At 44.4% G+C, this 16,690-nt stretch overlaps 2 protein-coding genes across 9 annotated transcripts; both read left to right on the forward strand.

Annotated features, from left to right (window-relative positions):
• The first annotated feature begins 467 nt into the window (after positions 1–467).
• On the forward strand, positions 468–2,826 carry LOC309522281 (olfactory receptor 1f45-like). The gene has a single exon (XM_082205524.1). The coding sequence runs from the start codon at positions 1,264–1,266 to the stop codon at positions 2,257–2,259; it is 996 nt and encodes a 331-aa protein (XP_082061650.1). The 5' UTR covers positions 468–1,263; the 3' UTR covers positions 2,260–2,826.
• Positions 2,827–5,405: 2,579 nt separating this feature from the next.
• On the forward strand, positions 5,406–13,167 carry LOC309522282 (olfactory receptor 1B1-like). 8 transcript variants are annotated; one of them, XM_082205526.1, is made up of 4 exons: positions 5,406–6,034; positions 6,069–6,627; positions 9,869–9,959; positions 10,209–11,605. In XM_082205526.1, the coding sequence occupies exon 4, from the start codon at positions 10,214–10,216 to the stop codon at positions 11,147–11,149; it is 936 nt and encodes a 311-aa protein (XP_082061652.1). In that variant the 5' UTR covers positions 5,406–6,034; positions 6,069–6,627; positions 9,869–9,959; positions 10,209–10,213; the 3' UTR covers positions 11,150–11,605. The 8 variants fall into 8 exon arrangements, 5 of the variants coding, with proteins under 5 accessions (XP_082061652.1, XP_082061651.1, XP_082061655.1 ...); XM_082205525.1 differs by having other exon boundaries at positions 5,406–6,627; XM_082205527.1 differs by lacking the exons at positions 5,406–6,034; positions 6,069–6,627 and adding an exon at positions 9,394–9,723.
• Positions 13,168–16,690: the final 3,523 nt, after the last annotated feature.

Here is a 16,690-nt window from a genome sequence, read left to right on the forward strand (position 1 = left end):
TGATAACAGCAAACCCATATTTTAGAACATGGCTCACCACCCCCAAAAAATATGTTCTGTGTCTCCCTCTCTCTCTCCCTCCCCATCTTCTGTCTATATATCTGCTGCTGCACTTGACTGTCTAGTAAGATGCAGAGGGCTAAATGACTATCCACTTTCCCCCTCTCAGTCATTCCCTCTCTATGCTTCATTCACATGTGCCCTGTGGTCCCTGAATCTGTCAGATTCTTCTTTGATCAGTTATTGCCTTGGTTTTCCATGGCATCATCAGGTTGCAAAAGTTAATGCATGCCATGTGAATATGTTACTTTGTTCCGCAGATTCACGATCACGACAAATACTCTTAAATTGACTCATTGGGGGCAATCTCGGCCCGAGATCTTGGGACACTGCTGCCAGTCACAGTAGAGATGACTGGGCAAGGTAAACCAATGGCTTTACACAATATAATGCATCATTATGTGCTGAAAGCACATTAAAGGCAGCCCTGAAGAATTTTTTCATTTTTTATAATTATAAAATAATTTTAAGAATTGGGAAATGCACCAGGTCATCACATGCTTGTCGCGTGTTGTTTCTTGTTCCATCCTATGAAAACTGTCAAGGTGGAGCCACGAACGAATAAGTGTGTTGAAACAATGAGTGTGACTGGTGGTCATTAGCCAGATATAATGCAACAAAACTGGAGAATCATTGTAAGCAGGAAAGGATAGTTCAGAGCAGGAGTGGATAACCTGTGTCCTTCAGATGTTGAACTTCAACCTCCATCATCCCTGACTGTTGGCTGTGCTACCTGGAGCAGGTGAGAGTTGAGGCCCAGTTGGAAGACGACAAGTCCCCCATCTCTGGTTTAGGAGGAGATGACCTTTATCAATATCCAAACAACTGAATGAGGGGGGAAATGACCACCTAGTATTTAACGGTAGCTATGCCAGAATATTTATCAAGCAAAAATATTTGATTCTCTATATGGTATCGTATTTAGAAATGTTGACAGTACTTTATTGTTGATATGAAATGATGGGCAGTATCCAATGGATTTGATAGTATTTGGTAGCTGACAGTTTGTTAATGGCATTCCTCATTTTCCACCTGATAAAACCACAAAACAAAAAGACTGCTCAACAAGTGTAAAAAGGCCAAAATTCACATACTGAGAGTTCAACTTCAGAATCTGGGTTCCAAAATTTGCAATCTTAACCACTGAACCATCCCTTTCAGTGTTGTGTTAGATGGGTCTTCCTCTAGGCAGGAAACTATCCTATGAAGCCCTTTGGCTCATGCCAGCTGTGTGGTGTGTTTCTCTCTGCAGGTCCCATGGACTGTGAGAATGGCACAGACATCGTCGAGTTTGTCCTTCTGGGTTTTTCCGCCCAGCCTAAAGAGCAGCCATTCTTGTTCCTAATCTTTCTGCTGATGTATGGAGCAGGACTTCTGGGCAACATCATGATGATCATTCTCATCTCTCTGGATGCCCGGCTCCAGACTCCCATGTATTTCTTGCTTCGGAGCCTCTCTGTGGTGGATGTGGGCTTCCTATCAGTCACCGTGCCTCAGATGTTGGCTCACATCATCTCCACTTCCAAGACTATCCCTTTCTACTGCTGCATGGCTCAGTTCTTCTTCTTCTACGTGTTTGGCGTGACTGACCTTCTGATAGTCAGCGTCATGGCTCTGGATCGCTATGTTGCAATTTGCAATCCACTACACTACACTACGGTAATGAACCAGAAGGTCTGTGGACACCTGGTAGCTGGCTGCTGGATTGTTTCTACTCTCCACTCCATGCTCCATGCCAGCCTCCTCCTGCGTCTCAGTTATCGTGGGGACAACCACTTGTTCCATTACTTTTGTGACCATCAGCCCCTCCTGCAGCTGTCCTGCTCAGACACCAGCGTCAATGAAGCCGTCATCTTCTTTGAAGGTGTCATCGTCGTTCTTGGACCTTTTGTGCTAGTCATCCTCACCTACGTCCGCATTGTGGTAACTGTGATGAAGTTCTCTTCATCGGGGAGGCGGAAAGCTTTCTCCACCTGTGGCTCCCACCTCACCATGGTGACCCTCTTCTATGGAGCTATCATTGCTGTCTACTTTTTGCCAACATCCAGCTACTCATCCCAGCGAGGGGCTGTCTTTGCTGTGGTGTACACTGTCATCACCCCAATGTCCAACCCTTACATCTACAGCCTCAGGAACAAAGATGTCAAGGAAGCTCTGTGGGGTCTCCTGGGAAAGAGGGTCTTTCTTCAGCAGTCATAGTGAGAGGTTGGTTAACAGGCTATGATGTACTGAATCCGATTCAGATGTGGATGGCTAAAGGGAATAATGGAACCTTGTTCAATGTACGTTCATTTGTTCATTCAAATATTTGTATTTCACCTCTCTTCTTCTTTTATAATAATTTTTATTAAATTTTCGATTTTTCAATTTCAAATAAACATCCTACAAACTTTAAAATATCCAGTGATTTCCCTTCTTCTTTTTCCATGGTTCATTCTACGTATCCTACATCCTGGCATATTTTACTGTAACCATTCAGATCAGTTTTCCACTTTTACATCCATCAAAAATTATTTACTCTGTTGAATTTATCTTCATGCTGCCAGCATTTTCAGCTGTATACAGTTATTTTCCATATATTCAATAAATGTTTTCCAGTCTTCTTGAAACGTATGTTCTTCTTGCTCTCTTATTCTATACGTTAAATCTGCAAGTTGTGCATATTCTGTCAAATTTAAGTTGCCAATCCTCTTTAGTTGGGACCTCACTCACTTTCCATTTGGGGGGCTAATAAAACACAGACCGTAGTTGTTGCACACATAAATAACCTTTTTTCGACACCTGGGAATTTCAGTCTGGATTATCCCCAACAAAAAGGACTCTGATTTTGTGGGGTAAAATAGTTTTGAACATTTTTTTCCAATTCATTATAAATCATTTCTGAATACACTTTTACCTTTTTACATACCCACCTCATGTGGAAAAATTTATTCCGCCTCTCTTCTAGCCTGGGACAATAGTGAAGGAACAGCTGTCATGCAGTGATAAAGCACATATTTTGCATGCAAAATGTTCCAGACTCCATTCCTGACAACTCCAAATATAACGAGGAAAGACTCCACTCTGAAATGCTAGAGAGCAGCTGTCAGGCAGTGAATATACCGTATTTTTCACTCTATAAGACGCACCAGACCACAAGACGCACCTAGATTTTTTGAGGAGGAAAACAAGAAAAAAAATATTCTGAATCTCAGAAGTCAGAACAGCAAGAGGGATCGCTGTGCAGTGAAAGCATCAATCCCTCTTGCTATTCTGGCTCCAGGGATAGCTGCGCAGCCTGCTTTCGCCCCATAAGACGCACACACATTTCCCCTTACTTTTTAGGAGGGAAAAAGTGAGTCTTATAGAGCAAAAAATATGGTAATTAGTGAGCATTGTGGGCTAATAGTCCGACTTAATATAAAGTAGTTTCATAGAAGGCAGCAGACAACAATAATCTAAATTCCCCTGAACTAGGAATAGCTAAGATGGTGCCCTCCAGATGTTGTTGGAATCCAGCTCCCATCATCCCTGAGCATTGGCTGTGCTGGCTGGGTCTAGTGGGAGTTTTGAAGGCACCATGTTGACTATCCCAGCCTAAACTAAATACAGTGGTACCTCGGGTTAAGAACTTAATTCGTTCTGAAGGTCCATTCTTAACCTGAAACTGTTCTTAACCTGAGGTACCACTTTAGCTAATGGGGCCTCCAGCACAATAATTCAAATGGGCTAAACCCGGTACTTTCTTGGGGTACATCCCTAGATGCATACAGTAGTGGTTGTATCTTATCATCCCAATCATTGGGATTTTCTGCGGCATAGGCTTTAATCATTCTCATTAGGGTTCCATTAAATCTTTCAACTAATCCATTAGTTTCAGGGTGGTAAGGTGTTGATGTTAAATGCTTAATACCACACACTTCCCATAGTCTTTTTGTTAGTCTTGATGTGAAAGAAGAACCCAAGTCAGTGACTATTTCACTGGCAAAGCCCAATCTACTCATATAGTTAATTAAAGCGGTTGCCACCGTTTCCGTTTCAATGTTTCGCAACGGAATGGTTTCTGGATATTTGTTTGCATAATCCACTATGGTGAGGATGTATCTGTTTGCCCGCCTGGCTCTAGGAAATGGCCCTATCAGGTCCAGCCCTAACCATTGAAAAGGGGTTGATATGATAGGCAAGGGGCACAATTTGGCTTTTGTTTTGTCTTGACCGGTGCCTCTTCTCTGACATATGTCACAGGCTTGACAGTATTGTTTTATTTGTTTCCCCATGCCTGGCCAATAAAAATTTTGAGCCACTCTCCGTTTTGTACGTGTAATACCCATATGCACTCCAAATACTCTATTGTGAACGTGCTGCAGTATTATGCCCCGGTATTCATGTGGAATTACTGTCTTCTCACTTCTTCACACACACACACACACACACACACACGCACCCCAGATGGTGGGTCAAGGACTTCACAATATAAAAAGTCCTTGCTCAAACAAAAACGTTCTGGGCACTCAGGAGTTAATGGCCTCTCCGACTCAGCGGCCTCAAAGTACATTTGTAACTCAGTATCTTCTTTTTGCTTTTTGGTAAAACTTGGGGTTTGACTTTTAGTCAAAGGAAACAAAAAGGTGTCTTTTCTTTCCTCACACAGATTATCCCCTCACTGTCCTTCAGCACTGTCTGCCTCTGCTACTGTATCCACCCCCTCAGGATTAGGTGGCTGTAGGCTCCCTTTTGCTCTGGTAACTGTGAAAGAACTCTGCACATGTTCTAAAATGTCCCAACCAATGAGCACAGGGGTGGGAATTTCTTCCAAAAGGGCTACCTGCCACTTCCCTGCACAGTTTTTGAACCTGACATCTATTTCCGCCACCTTTAGGATCTCTGCTTGTTTCGAAATGCCTTTTAATTTTATTAATTTTCCTGGAATTATGGCTTCATCCCTAATAATCTCCAGGTGGACTATAGTGACTTGTGAACCCATGTCCTTTAACCCGAGCTATCTTTTTCCATCGATCCAGATACAGTGGTGCCTCGCAAGACGAAAAGAATCTGTTCTGAGAGTCTCTTCGTCTAGCGGTTTTTTCGTCTTGCGAAGCAAGCCCATTGACGGATTAGCGGATTAGCGCTATTAGCGGCTTTTAGCGGCTTATCTGCTGATCGGATCAGCTGATAAGCGGCTTAGCGGCTTAGAAAAGGGGGGGAGGAGGGGGGAAAACCAGCAGGAACTCGCAAGACATTTTCGTCTTGCGAAGCAAGCCCATAGGAGATTCGTTTTGCGAAGCACCTCCAAAACGGAAAACTCTTTCGTCTAGCGAGTTTTCCGTCTTGCGAGGCATTCGTCTTGCGGGGCACCACTGTATACTCTCCAGCTTTCTTTAACAAGAGATTATCTTGTTGAATTGCATAACAGTGCAGGACTTTGGCGTCTACTACCTCAGCAGGCTCGGGCCTAGCTGGCATGTCGGTTCCCTTGACAACCTGACTAGTCCTGGCCCTGCTCCACAGGCCGGATACAATATGTCTGTTTTTGTGTGGTGCTACCAATAGACGTTTCTTTTCCTGTTTTACAATCAAAACTTTTATGACCTAATTTTCCACATCTCCAGCATGAAATGTCTTTGGGTCCTGCATAACTTGTTTTATTGACTTTTCCCTCAGTAAACTCTGTATGGGTGTGTGCCTTCTCATGTTGGCTTTTTGAAGAGGAGGTACTTCTCTTATCAGTTCCTGGGGTAATCTTTCCTTTGGTTTGCCGAAATTTATTCTTGTTTGTTTCCCAATATCTCCCACCAAATTTTGACCCATCAAATCTGTGGGCCATTTCATTTATTTTATCGGCTAAACCAGCTGCTTCCTCTATCGTCTTGGGGTTCCTTTCTTTTATCAGGTACTTCAATTGGCCATTTATTGTGCCATAAAATTGCTCCAATGCTATCACTTCTCTAATCTTTGGTACCGCGTCTGCATTCTCTTGCTCTAACCATCTTGTGAGGTAAGTTTTTATCTTTGCACCTAGCTGCGCATAGGTTTCCTCCCTCACCTTTGTCACACTTCTAAAAAATTTTCTCAACTGCTCTGAGGTAATCCCAAAGCGGGTGTATATTAACTGCTTGTACACCTCAAAATTTTGGGATTGTTCCTCAGTCATTTGTGCATATATTTCAGCTAGATGACCACTTATTCTAGCTCTCAAGATCATCATTTTATCTTCCTCTCTCACTTGAAAATTGTGACAGGCTCTCTCAAAGGATACTAAAAATGCTTCTGGGCTATCCTTATGCCTAAACTCAGGAAAGCGTTTTAAATCTATCTTCATTTGATTCTGCCCATCGGTGTTATTACTATTATTTTGATTTTCCAATCATGCCGTTAATTCCAACCATCTCATCTCTAACTGAAACCGCTGCTGTTCCCTTTCCTGCTCAGCCCTCAATTTTTCTTTTTCCAATTCTTGCTCAAGCCTCAATTTTTCTTTTCCCAAGTCTTGTTCAGTTCTAGTTTTCTCAAGCTCTAATTTCAAGTTATATTCTTGTACAAATTTCCACTTTTCAAAATCCTCTGAGAACTGTGGAACTTCTACTTCAGGTGGGGTTTTAGTCATCTCTTCTATTCTCGTTTCCTCCCCCTGGGGATTCCCATTCTCTTCCCCAGAGCTTTCGTATGGGTTTTCTCTCACAGGGTGCTGGGTCTTCTTGGGAGGGGGCATTATGTGTGAGTTAGTATTTTGCACTAATTAATTAAATAAGAGAATTTTACTCTCAACACTGTTCCTCCCGGCTTGGCATTTCAAGACCCTGGTCCCCAAAGTAGAGCTTTAGGTTTTTGCCTCTAACCTTTCAAGCTTACTTCCACTGACCCTGAGCCTAAGCCTCTGCCAGAACAGTCTTCTGAGATCTCTTGCTCTTATTGTGATCTCGGCTTCGTGGCAATCTGCGGTTTACCTCAATCACACCCTCAGGCCAGGTAATCACTTCACCGATTTACCCTTCCCCTCTCCAGGTGTATAGCTTCCCCTCACAGACTCTTAGACTTATCGAATCCCGCCGCTGCCGCCACTTTTCTGTGGCGATCACACAGGGTCCCTCGACATTTCACCATCTATTGATCCCTGTGTCATCACTTTCTTTCTCGCTGCCACCACCCAGGCCCTACCTGGTACAATACTGAGTCCAGTCAGGATTAAATTGGAACATAACTTCTGTTTATTTATTGCAGTTTAACAAGCGTGTAGTTTCTTAAACGGTCTCAGTCAATTACAACCATGGGGTGCCTATCCAGACCTATAACTTCCGCTACCTGCTGTCACTCACTAAACCACCTCTCAGATATTTACGGTACTTGTCTTCCTAGCTCCTAACTGTTCCTGACTCAGCTTATTTTGCTACACTAACTCAACCTACCCACAGACTCTATCCCAATTCACTCCCACTCCAACCAACCTCCCAACGAACTCTCCCTTCGCCCCTCCCAGAGCTGGTTTTATAGTCCCTCTGACTCCACCCACCTGGGTTCTGATTGGGTAACCTGTTTAACTATTTCACCTCCAGCACTCTCATATGTTACCATCACAGCAGGAAAGAGATGCTATCTGATTTGTAAATCCTGGCAGCTAGGGGCTGGGATGTGGACTGGGTGTAAAAAGGCTATCAGGCAATTCATAGAATCATAGAATCATAGAGTTGGAAGAGACCACAAGGGCCATCGAGTCCAACCCCCTGCCAAGCAGGAAACACCATCAGAGCACTCCTGATATATGGTTGTCAAGCCTCTGCTTAAAGACCTCCAAAAGAGGAGACTCCACCACACTCCTTGGCAGCAAATTCCACTGTCGAACAGCTCTTACTGTCAGGAAGTTCTTCCTAATGTTTAGGTGGAATCTTCTTTCTTGTAGTTTGGATCCATTGCTCCGTGTCCGCTTCTCTGGAGCAGCAGAAAACAACCTTTCTCCCTCCTCTATATGACATCCTTTTATATATTTGAACATGGCTATCATATCACCCCTTAACCTCCTCTTCTCCAGGCTAAACATGCCCAGCTCCCTTAGCCGTTCCTCATAAGGCATCGTTTCCAGGCCTTTGACCATTTTGGTTGCCCTCTTCTGGACATGTTCCAGTTTGTCAGTGTCCTTCTTGTACTGTGGTGCCCAGAACTGGACACAGTACTCCAGGTGAGGTCTGACCAGAGCAGAATACAGTGGCACTATTACTTCCCTTGATCTAGATGCTATACTCCTATTGATGCAGCCCAGAAGTGCATTGGCTTTTTTAGCTGCCATGTCACACTGTTGGCTCATGTCAAGTTTGTGGTCAACCAAGACTCCTAGATCCTTTTCACATGTACTGCTCTCAAGCCAGGTGTCACCCTGGTATTTTTGCCTCTCATTTTTTTTGCCCAAGTGCAATACTTTACATTTCTCCCTGTTAAAGTTCATCTTGTTTGTTTTGGCCCAGTTCTCGAATCTGTCAAGGTCGTTTTGAAGTGTGATCCTGTCCTCTGGGGTGTTAGCCACCCCTCCCAGTTTGGTGTCATCTGCAAATTTGATCAGGATGCCCTTGAGTCCATCATCCAAGTCGTTGATAAAGATGTTGAATAAGACCGGGCCCAAGACAGAACCCTGTGGCACCCCACTAGTCACTCTTCTCCAGGATGAAGAGGAACCATTGATGAGCACCCTTTGGGTTCGGTCAGTCAGCCAGTTACAAATCCACTGAGTGGTAGCATAGTCAAGACCGCATTTTACCAGCTTCTTTACAAGAATATCATGGGGCATCTTGTCAAATGCCTTGCTGAAATCAAGGTAGGCTACATCCACTGCGTTCCGTTCATCTACCAGGCTTGTAATTCTGTCAAAAAACAAGATCAGGTTAGTCTGACATGACTTATTTTTCAGAAATCCATGCTGACTATTGGTGATCACAGCATTCCTTTCTAGGTGCTCACAGACTGTTTGCTTAATGATCTGCTCCAGAATCTTCCCTGGTATTGATGTCAGACTGACTGGGCAGTAATTATTTGGGTCCTCTCTTTTCCCCTTTTTGAAAATAGGGACAACATTTGCCCTCCTCCAGTCTGCCAGGACTTCGCCTGTTCTCCAGGAATTCTCAAAGATGACTGCCAGTGGTTCTGAGATCACATCTGCCAGTTCTTTTAATACTCTTGGATGCAGTTCATCTGGCCCTGGAGACTTGAATACATCTAAACTAGCCAAGTATTCTTGTACTATCTCCTTAGTTATTCTGGGCTGTCTTTCCTCTGCTGAATCATTTGCTCCAAATTCTTCAGGCCGGGCATTGTTTTCTTTATCGGAGAAGACTCAGGCAAAGAAGGCATTGAGGAGTTCAGCCCTTTACAGCTTAAGAGCCTGATACATGTCAGAAAAGTCTGGGAACAAAGAAGCAGTGTTTTCATCTCAAGGTCCTTTGAGCATAAACAAAGTTCAGCTGTGTTGGTCTCCTGATAATCAGGAGATATAGTCCCATCATACAGCCATTGGTAATTGGTAATTAGCCTAAAGAAATGATTGGTCCCTAAACCCCTTCTCCACGTGGGATTCTCAAGGATAAAGCTTTGGGGAATTCAGATGAAAACTGCAGAACATCTTGCCCTGGCGTTTGTTGCCAGAAGGCGTTTGACCAGCAAAGAGATTTTGACTACTCGCTGTGCTTTGAACTATTGGATTTTGTGAGTATGTTTTAGTTAGCTATATTTTATAATGTTTTTTATTTTCTGTTTGTAACCTTCCAAGAAATGTGCAAGCTTTTACTTTCTGAGTGGCTTTTTCAATAAACTTGGGAAAGGACTTTTACCTTTTGTGTCTTTTGCCCAGAGAAGCTAAACTGGTGCCTGACCCCTTGGTACATCTATCTGTTGGATTTCTGTCTGCGTCACAGTACAGTGACACAGGACTGGGCAACCCAGTAAATATCAAAGGGGGGGTTCTCCTCCTTGGACTCCATTCGAGGGTGCCCAGGAAAGGAGGTGGTGGCAGCTTACCGTTTGGCTTGTGATTTGCAACACCTCACAACCTCTCCCTCTCCCTGCCAGGTCCTGAGAGTGTTTGGAGGACTGGTTGGGGGGGGTGGATAGCCCGTGCAAATACTACACAGGTAGTTATGCTATGAAGCCCTTTGGCTCATACCAGCTCTGTGGTGTGTTTCTCTCTGCAGGTCCCATGGACTGTGAGAATGGCACAGACATCGTCGAGTTTGTCCTTCTGGGTTTTTCCGCCCAGCCTAAAGAGCAGCCACTCTTGTTCCTAATCTTTCTGCTGATGTATGGAGCAGGACTTCTGGGCAACATCATGATGATCATTCTCATCTCTCTGGATGCCCGACTCCAGACTCCCATGTATTTCTTGCTTCGGAGCCTCTCTGTGGTGGATGTGGGCTTCCTATCAGTCACCGTGCCTCAGATGTTGGCTCACATCATCTCCACTTCCAAGACTATCCCTTTCTACTGCTGCATGGCTCAGTTCTTCTTCTTCTGCGTGTTTGGTGTGACTGACCTTCTGATAGTGAGCGTCATGGCTCTGGATCGCTATGTTGCAATTTGCAATCCACTACACTACACTACGGTAATGAACCAGAAGGTCTGTGGACACCTGGTAGCTGGCTGCTGGATTGTTTCTACCCTTCACTCCATGCTCCATGCCAGCCTCCTCCTGCGTCTCAGTTATCGTGGGGACAACCACTTGTTCCATTACTTTTGTGACCATCAGCCCCTCCTGCAGCTGTCCTGCTCAGACACCAGCGTCAATGAAGCCCTCATCTTCTTTGAAGGTTCCGTCGTCCTTCTTGGACCTTGTGTATTAATCTTCCTCACCTACGTCCGCATTGTGGTAGCTGTGATGAAGTTATCTTCGGGGAGGCGCAAAGCTTTCTCCACCTGTGGCTCCCACCTCACCATGGTGACCCTCTTCTATGGAGCTATCATTGCTGCCTACTTTCTGCCAACATCCAGCTACTCATCGCATCGAGGGGCTGTCTTTGCTGTGGTGTACACTGTCATCACCCCAATGTCCAACCCTTACATCTACAGCCTCAGGAACAAAGATGTCAAGGAAGCTCTGTGGGGTCTCCTGGGGAAGAGGGTCTTTTTTCAACAGTAATTGTGAGAGGTTGGTTAACAGGCATCTCATGTTGCCACTGTATCAGCTATGATGTACTGAATCCGATTCAGACGTGGATGGCTAAAGGGAATAATGGGACCTTGTTCAACGTATGCACATTCATTCAAATATTTGTATTCCACCTCTCTTCTTCTTTTATAATAATTTTTATTAAATTTTCAATTTTTCAATTTCAAATAAACATCTTACAAACTTTAAAATATCCAGTGATTTCCCTTCTTCTCTTTCATGGTTCATTCTACGTATCCTACATCCTTGCATATTTTACTGTAACCATTCAGATCAGTTTTCCACTTTTACATCCATCAAAAATTATTTACTCTGTTGAATTTATCTTCATGCTGCCAGCGTTTTCAGCTGTATACAGTTATTTTCCATATATTCAATAAATGTTTTCCAGTCTTCTTGAAACATATGTTCTTCTTGCTCTCTTATTCTATATGTTAAGTTGACAGAATATGCACAACTTGCAGATTTAAGTTGCCAATCCTCATTAGTTGGGACCTTGTTCACTTTCCATTTGGGGGCTAATAAAACACAGACCGTAGTTGTTGCACACATAAATAACCTTTTTCCAACACCTGGGAATTTCAGCCTGGATTATCCCCAACAAAAAGGACTCTGGTTTTTGTGGGATAGTAGTTTTGAACATTTTTTTCCAATTCATCATAAATCATTTCCCAATACACTTTTACCTTTTTACATGTCCACCACTTGTGGAAGATTGTATTCTACCTCTCTGGGACAATACTGAAGGAACAGCTGTCATGCAGCGATAAAGCATATATTTTGCATGCAAAATGTTCCAGATTCCATTCCTGACAACTGCAAATATAAGAGGAAAGATTCCACTCTAAAATGCTAGAGAGCAGCTGTCAGGCAGTGAATATAATTAGTGAGCATTGTGGGCTAATAGTCCGACTTAATATAAAGCAGTTTCCTAGAAGGCAGCAGACAACAATAATCTAAATTCCCCTGAACTAGGAATAGCTAAGATGGTGCCCTCCAGATGTTGTTGGAATCCAGCTCCCATCATCCCTGAGCATTGGCTGTGCTGGCTGGGTCTAGTGGGAGTTTTGAAGGCACCATGTTGACTATCCCAGCCTAAACTAAATATAGTGGTACCTCGGTTTTCAAATGTAATCCATTCTGGAAGACTGTTTGACTTCTGAAATGTTCAAAAACTGAGGTGCAAAGGGCTGGCTGCAGGTTCAATTAAGAAAATTGAAAAACACGCAGCAGAAGCTGTTCAACTTCTGAGGTGTGTTCAAAAATGGAAGCATTTACTTCCGGGTTTTCGGCATTCGAAAACTGAAACGTTCAGCTTCCGAGACACTCAAAAAACCGAGGTTCCACTGTACCTCACAGACACTAACTCACTCTTTCACATCCATTGTACAACAAAAAAACTGACATCAGCCAAAGTTAAGCAATTCTTACTTCCATAGATTTCAAGGAGATAAATTTAAGAGCCCGTGCTGAACTCCAACAAGGCTAAAAGGTTCTACACTTAGGAAACAAGAACCAGCTGCACAAATATAAGATGGGGAACACCTGGCTTATTGGCAGTACCTGTGATGTTGGGGTCTTAGTAGACCACAAGCTTAACAAGAGTCAACAGTGTGATGCACCCTTTTAAATGTGTTTGGGGGAGCAATTATTGGTTTGTTTTTGTCCTTGTTTTTATTACGTATTGTGTGTGGTTTTTATCTTGTATTTTTATGTTGCAAACAACCCTTAGATCTACAGAAGAAGGGCAGTACACAAATTAATAAATAACAAGAACAAGAACGACAACAATAATGTGAGTGGTGGAACTTGAAAAAACAAGCGAAGGAAGAACAGACTGTAAAGTGCGAACATGGCAAGTGGGAAAGGAGGGGGGAGAAGGTATTATAATGCCAGCCGATCTAAGGAATATCCAAATACCCTTGAGCCTGATTCTAGTAGGTGTACAGCAGAGTGAAGAAAACAGCTGCAGGTCAAAGTGAGGTGGAAGAAAGGATCTCTGAATTCCATCGGTCACCTCAAGACTGGATTATTGTAACTCGCTCTACGTGGGGCTGCCCTTGAGACTGACCCAGAAACTCCAGCGGGTGCAGAATGCCGAGGTGAGACTCCTTATGGGGTCTTCACTGCGAGATCATATCCATCCAGTACTATACCAGCTGCACTGGCTCCCGGTGGAGTACAGGATCAGGTTTAAGGTGCTAGTTTTAACCTTTAAAGCCCTATACGGCCTAGGACCCTTGTACCTACGGGACCGCCTCTCCTGGTATGTCCCACAGAGAAATTTACGGTCTGCAAATAAAAACACCCTAAAGATCCCAGGCCACAGAGAGGTTAGGTTGGCCTCAACTAGAGCCAGGGCTTTCTCGGCCGTGGCTCCAATCTGGTGGAACGCTCTGTCACAAGAGACTAGGGCCCTGCAGGACCTGACATCCTTCCGCAGGGCCTGCAAGACAGAGCTGTTCCACCAGGCCTTTTGTCAGGGCACAGCCTGACCCCCTCCTCTGGCAATCTGCACAAAATTTTGCTTGATGGTTGCCATTAATTTGATTTTAATTTGATTTAATTAATTTTATAATGAATGTTTTAGAATGTTGGATTATTTTGATTGTTGTTAGCCGCCCTGAGCCCAGCTTCGGCTGGGGAGGGCGGGATATAAATAAAATTTATTATTATTATTATTTATTATGAATAAAACCAAAAAAAACAGTAACAATAAAGGTGTAGAAGAAAACCAATTAAAACAGATAGTGATGGCAGCAAAGAAGGGGGCCACAGAGGAAATTCCCAGGAAACTTTGAATGAAAGAGGCAGGAGATAAGGACAAACTGGATTGAACAGAGAATGATTTTTAAAACTTATATACATGAAGAGCAGATAGGCTGCTTACCGACAAAACAATTAAGAAATAACACTCAAAATGTATTGAATATTATCGAACTCTTAGAAAAGAAAAATGAAAAAGAGGCTATCTTAATATTTCTGGATATTGAAAAAGCATTTGACAATGCCTCTTGGGCATTTATGAAGAGAACTATGGAAATTATGCACTTTGGGATAGCATTTATCAAAGGGTTGGAAGCTATATATATGAAGCAATGGGCAAAAATATTAATCCATGCCTCAGATGTGGCACTGAAGCCCTTAAAAGGCTTTTGGTACAGTGGTACCTCGGGTTACAGACACTTCAGGTTACAGACTCCACTAACCCAGAAATAGTACTTCGGGTTAAGAACTTTGCTTCAGGATGAGAAGAGAAACCGTGCGGCGGCAGCAGTGGGAGGCCCCATTGGCTAAAGTGGTACCTCAGGTTAAGAACAGTTTCAGGTTAAGAACGGACCTCCGGAACGAATTAAGTTCTTAACCAGAGATACCACTGTATTGGGTAACTTGTACATCCTCACTAATAATAATAATAATAATAATAATAATAATAATAATGTATTATTTGTACCCCACCCATCTGGCTGGGTTTCCCCAGCCACTCTGGGCAGCTTCCATAGAAACCAAAAATACACTAAAATATCACACATTAAAAACTTCCCTGAACAGGGCTGCCTTAAGATGTCTTCTGAATGTCAGGTAGTTGTTTATCACTTTGACATCAGATGGGAGGGCATTCCACAGGGCGGGCGCCACTACCGAGAAGGCCCTCTGCCTGGTTCCCTGTAGCTTTGCTTCTCGCAATGAGGGAACCACCAGAAGGCCCTCGGTGCTGGACCTCAGCATCCAGGTAGAATGATGGGGGTGGAGACGCTCCTTCAGCTCCTTTCAAGACCGGTGTTATGTGGTCTCGGTGGCCGCCCCCAATCACCAGTCTAGCTGCCGCATTCTGGATTAGTTGTAGTTTCCGAGTCACCTTCAAAGGTAGCCCCACGTAGAGCGCATTGCAGTAGTCCAAGCAGGAGATAATTAGAACATGCACCACTCTGGCGAGACAGTCCACGGGCAGGTAGGGTCTCAGCCTGTGTACCAGGTGGAGTTGGTAGACAACTGCCCTGGATACAGAATTGATCTGCGCCTCCATAGACAGCTGTGAGTCCAAAATGACTCCCAGGCTGCGCACCTGGTCCTTCAGGGGCACAGTTACCCTATTCAGGACCAGGGAGTCCTCCACACCAGCCCACCCCCTGTCCCCCAAAAACAGTACTTCTGTCTTGTCAATCTCAATCTGTTACCTGCCATCCATCCTCCAACTGCCTCCAGACACTCACGCAGGACCTTTACCACCTTCACTGGTTCTGATTTGAAAGAGAGGTAGAGCTGGGTATCATCCGCATACTGATGAACAATTGGAACAACTGGAAGATACGGTATTCAACATGTTTATCTTGATGTAGCTCAAAGACAATGACCAAGTGTGTGGCAGCCAAGAAAAAGGCAAATTCCATTTTAGGGATTGCTGGGGAAGGGATTGAGGTAGAGCTGGGTATCATCTGTATATTGATGGACACCCAGTCCAAACCCCCTGATGATCTCTCCCAGCGGCTTCATATAGATGTTAAAAAGCATGGGGGAGAGGACGGAACCCTGAGGCACCCCACAAGTGAGGGCCCAGGGGTCTGAACACTCATCCCCCACCACCACTTTCTGAACACGGCCCAGGAGGAAGCAGCGAAACCACTATATAACAGTGCCCCCAGCTCCCAGCCCCTCTAGACGATCCAGAAGGATGCTATGGCCGATTGTATCAAAGGCCGCTGAGAGTTCCAGCAGAACTAGGAAACTACTCTCACCTTTGTCCCTAGCTCTCCAGAGATCATCAACCAGCGCGACCAAGGCAGTTTCAGTCCCATGATGAGGCCTGAATCCCGATTGGAAGGGATCCAAATGGTCCGCATCCTCCAGGCGTGCCTGGAGTTGTTCAGCAACCATGCGCTCAATCACCTTGCCCAAGAATGGAAGATTTGAGACTGGGCGATAGTTGGCCATACTGGCCGGGTCTAAAGATGGTTTTTTAAGAAGCGGTTTAATGACCGCCTCTTTCAGTGGATCTGGGAATGTTCCCTCACAGAGGGAAACATTCACCACCCCGCAGAGCCCATCGCCCAGCCCTTCCTGGCTTGCTTTTATTAGCCAGGATGGACAAGGATCAAGGAGACAGGTGGTTGGTTTCACGCATCCAAGCAGCCTGTCCACATCCTTGGGGGTAACGGATTGAAATTGATTCCATGCAACTTGACCAGACAGGGCTCCAGCACTCTCCCGCCCCGGCCCTGCTCCCACGGTGGTGTCTAACTCCTTCCGAATATGAGTGATTTTATCTGCAAAAAACTTTGCAAAATCGTTGCAGGAGATCTTGGGGTCTTTACAAGGCCCCGGTGGTAAACGTGGTTCCGTTAAATTGCGGACCACCTGAAAGAGTCTCCTGCTACTATTTTCTGCAGATGCAATAGAGGCGGTGAAGAAAGTCTTCTTCGTCGTCGCTATCGCCACTTGGTAGGCTCGACGTTGAGCTCTAACCTGTGTCCGGTCAGATTCGGAGTGAATTTTCTGCCAAGTTAGTCTTGT

Source organism: Podarcis vaucheri (genome assembly GCF_965113315.1).
Source record: "Podarcis vaucheri genome assembly, chromosome: 17".
Taxonomy (NCBI): Eukaryota; Metazoa; Chordata; class Lepidosauria; order Squamata; family Lacertidae; genus Podarcis; species Podarcis vaucheri.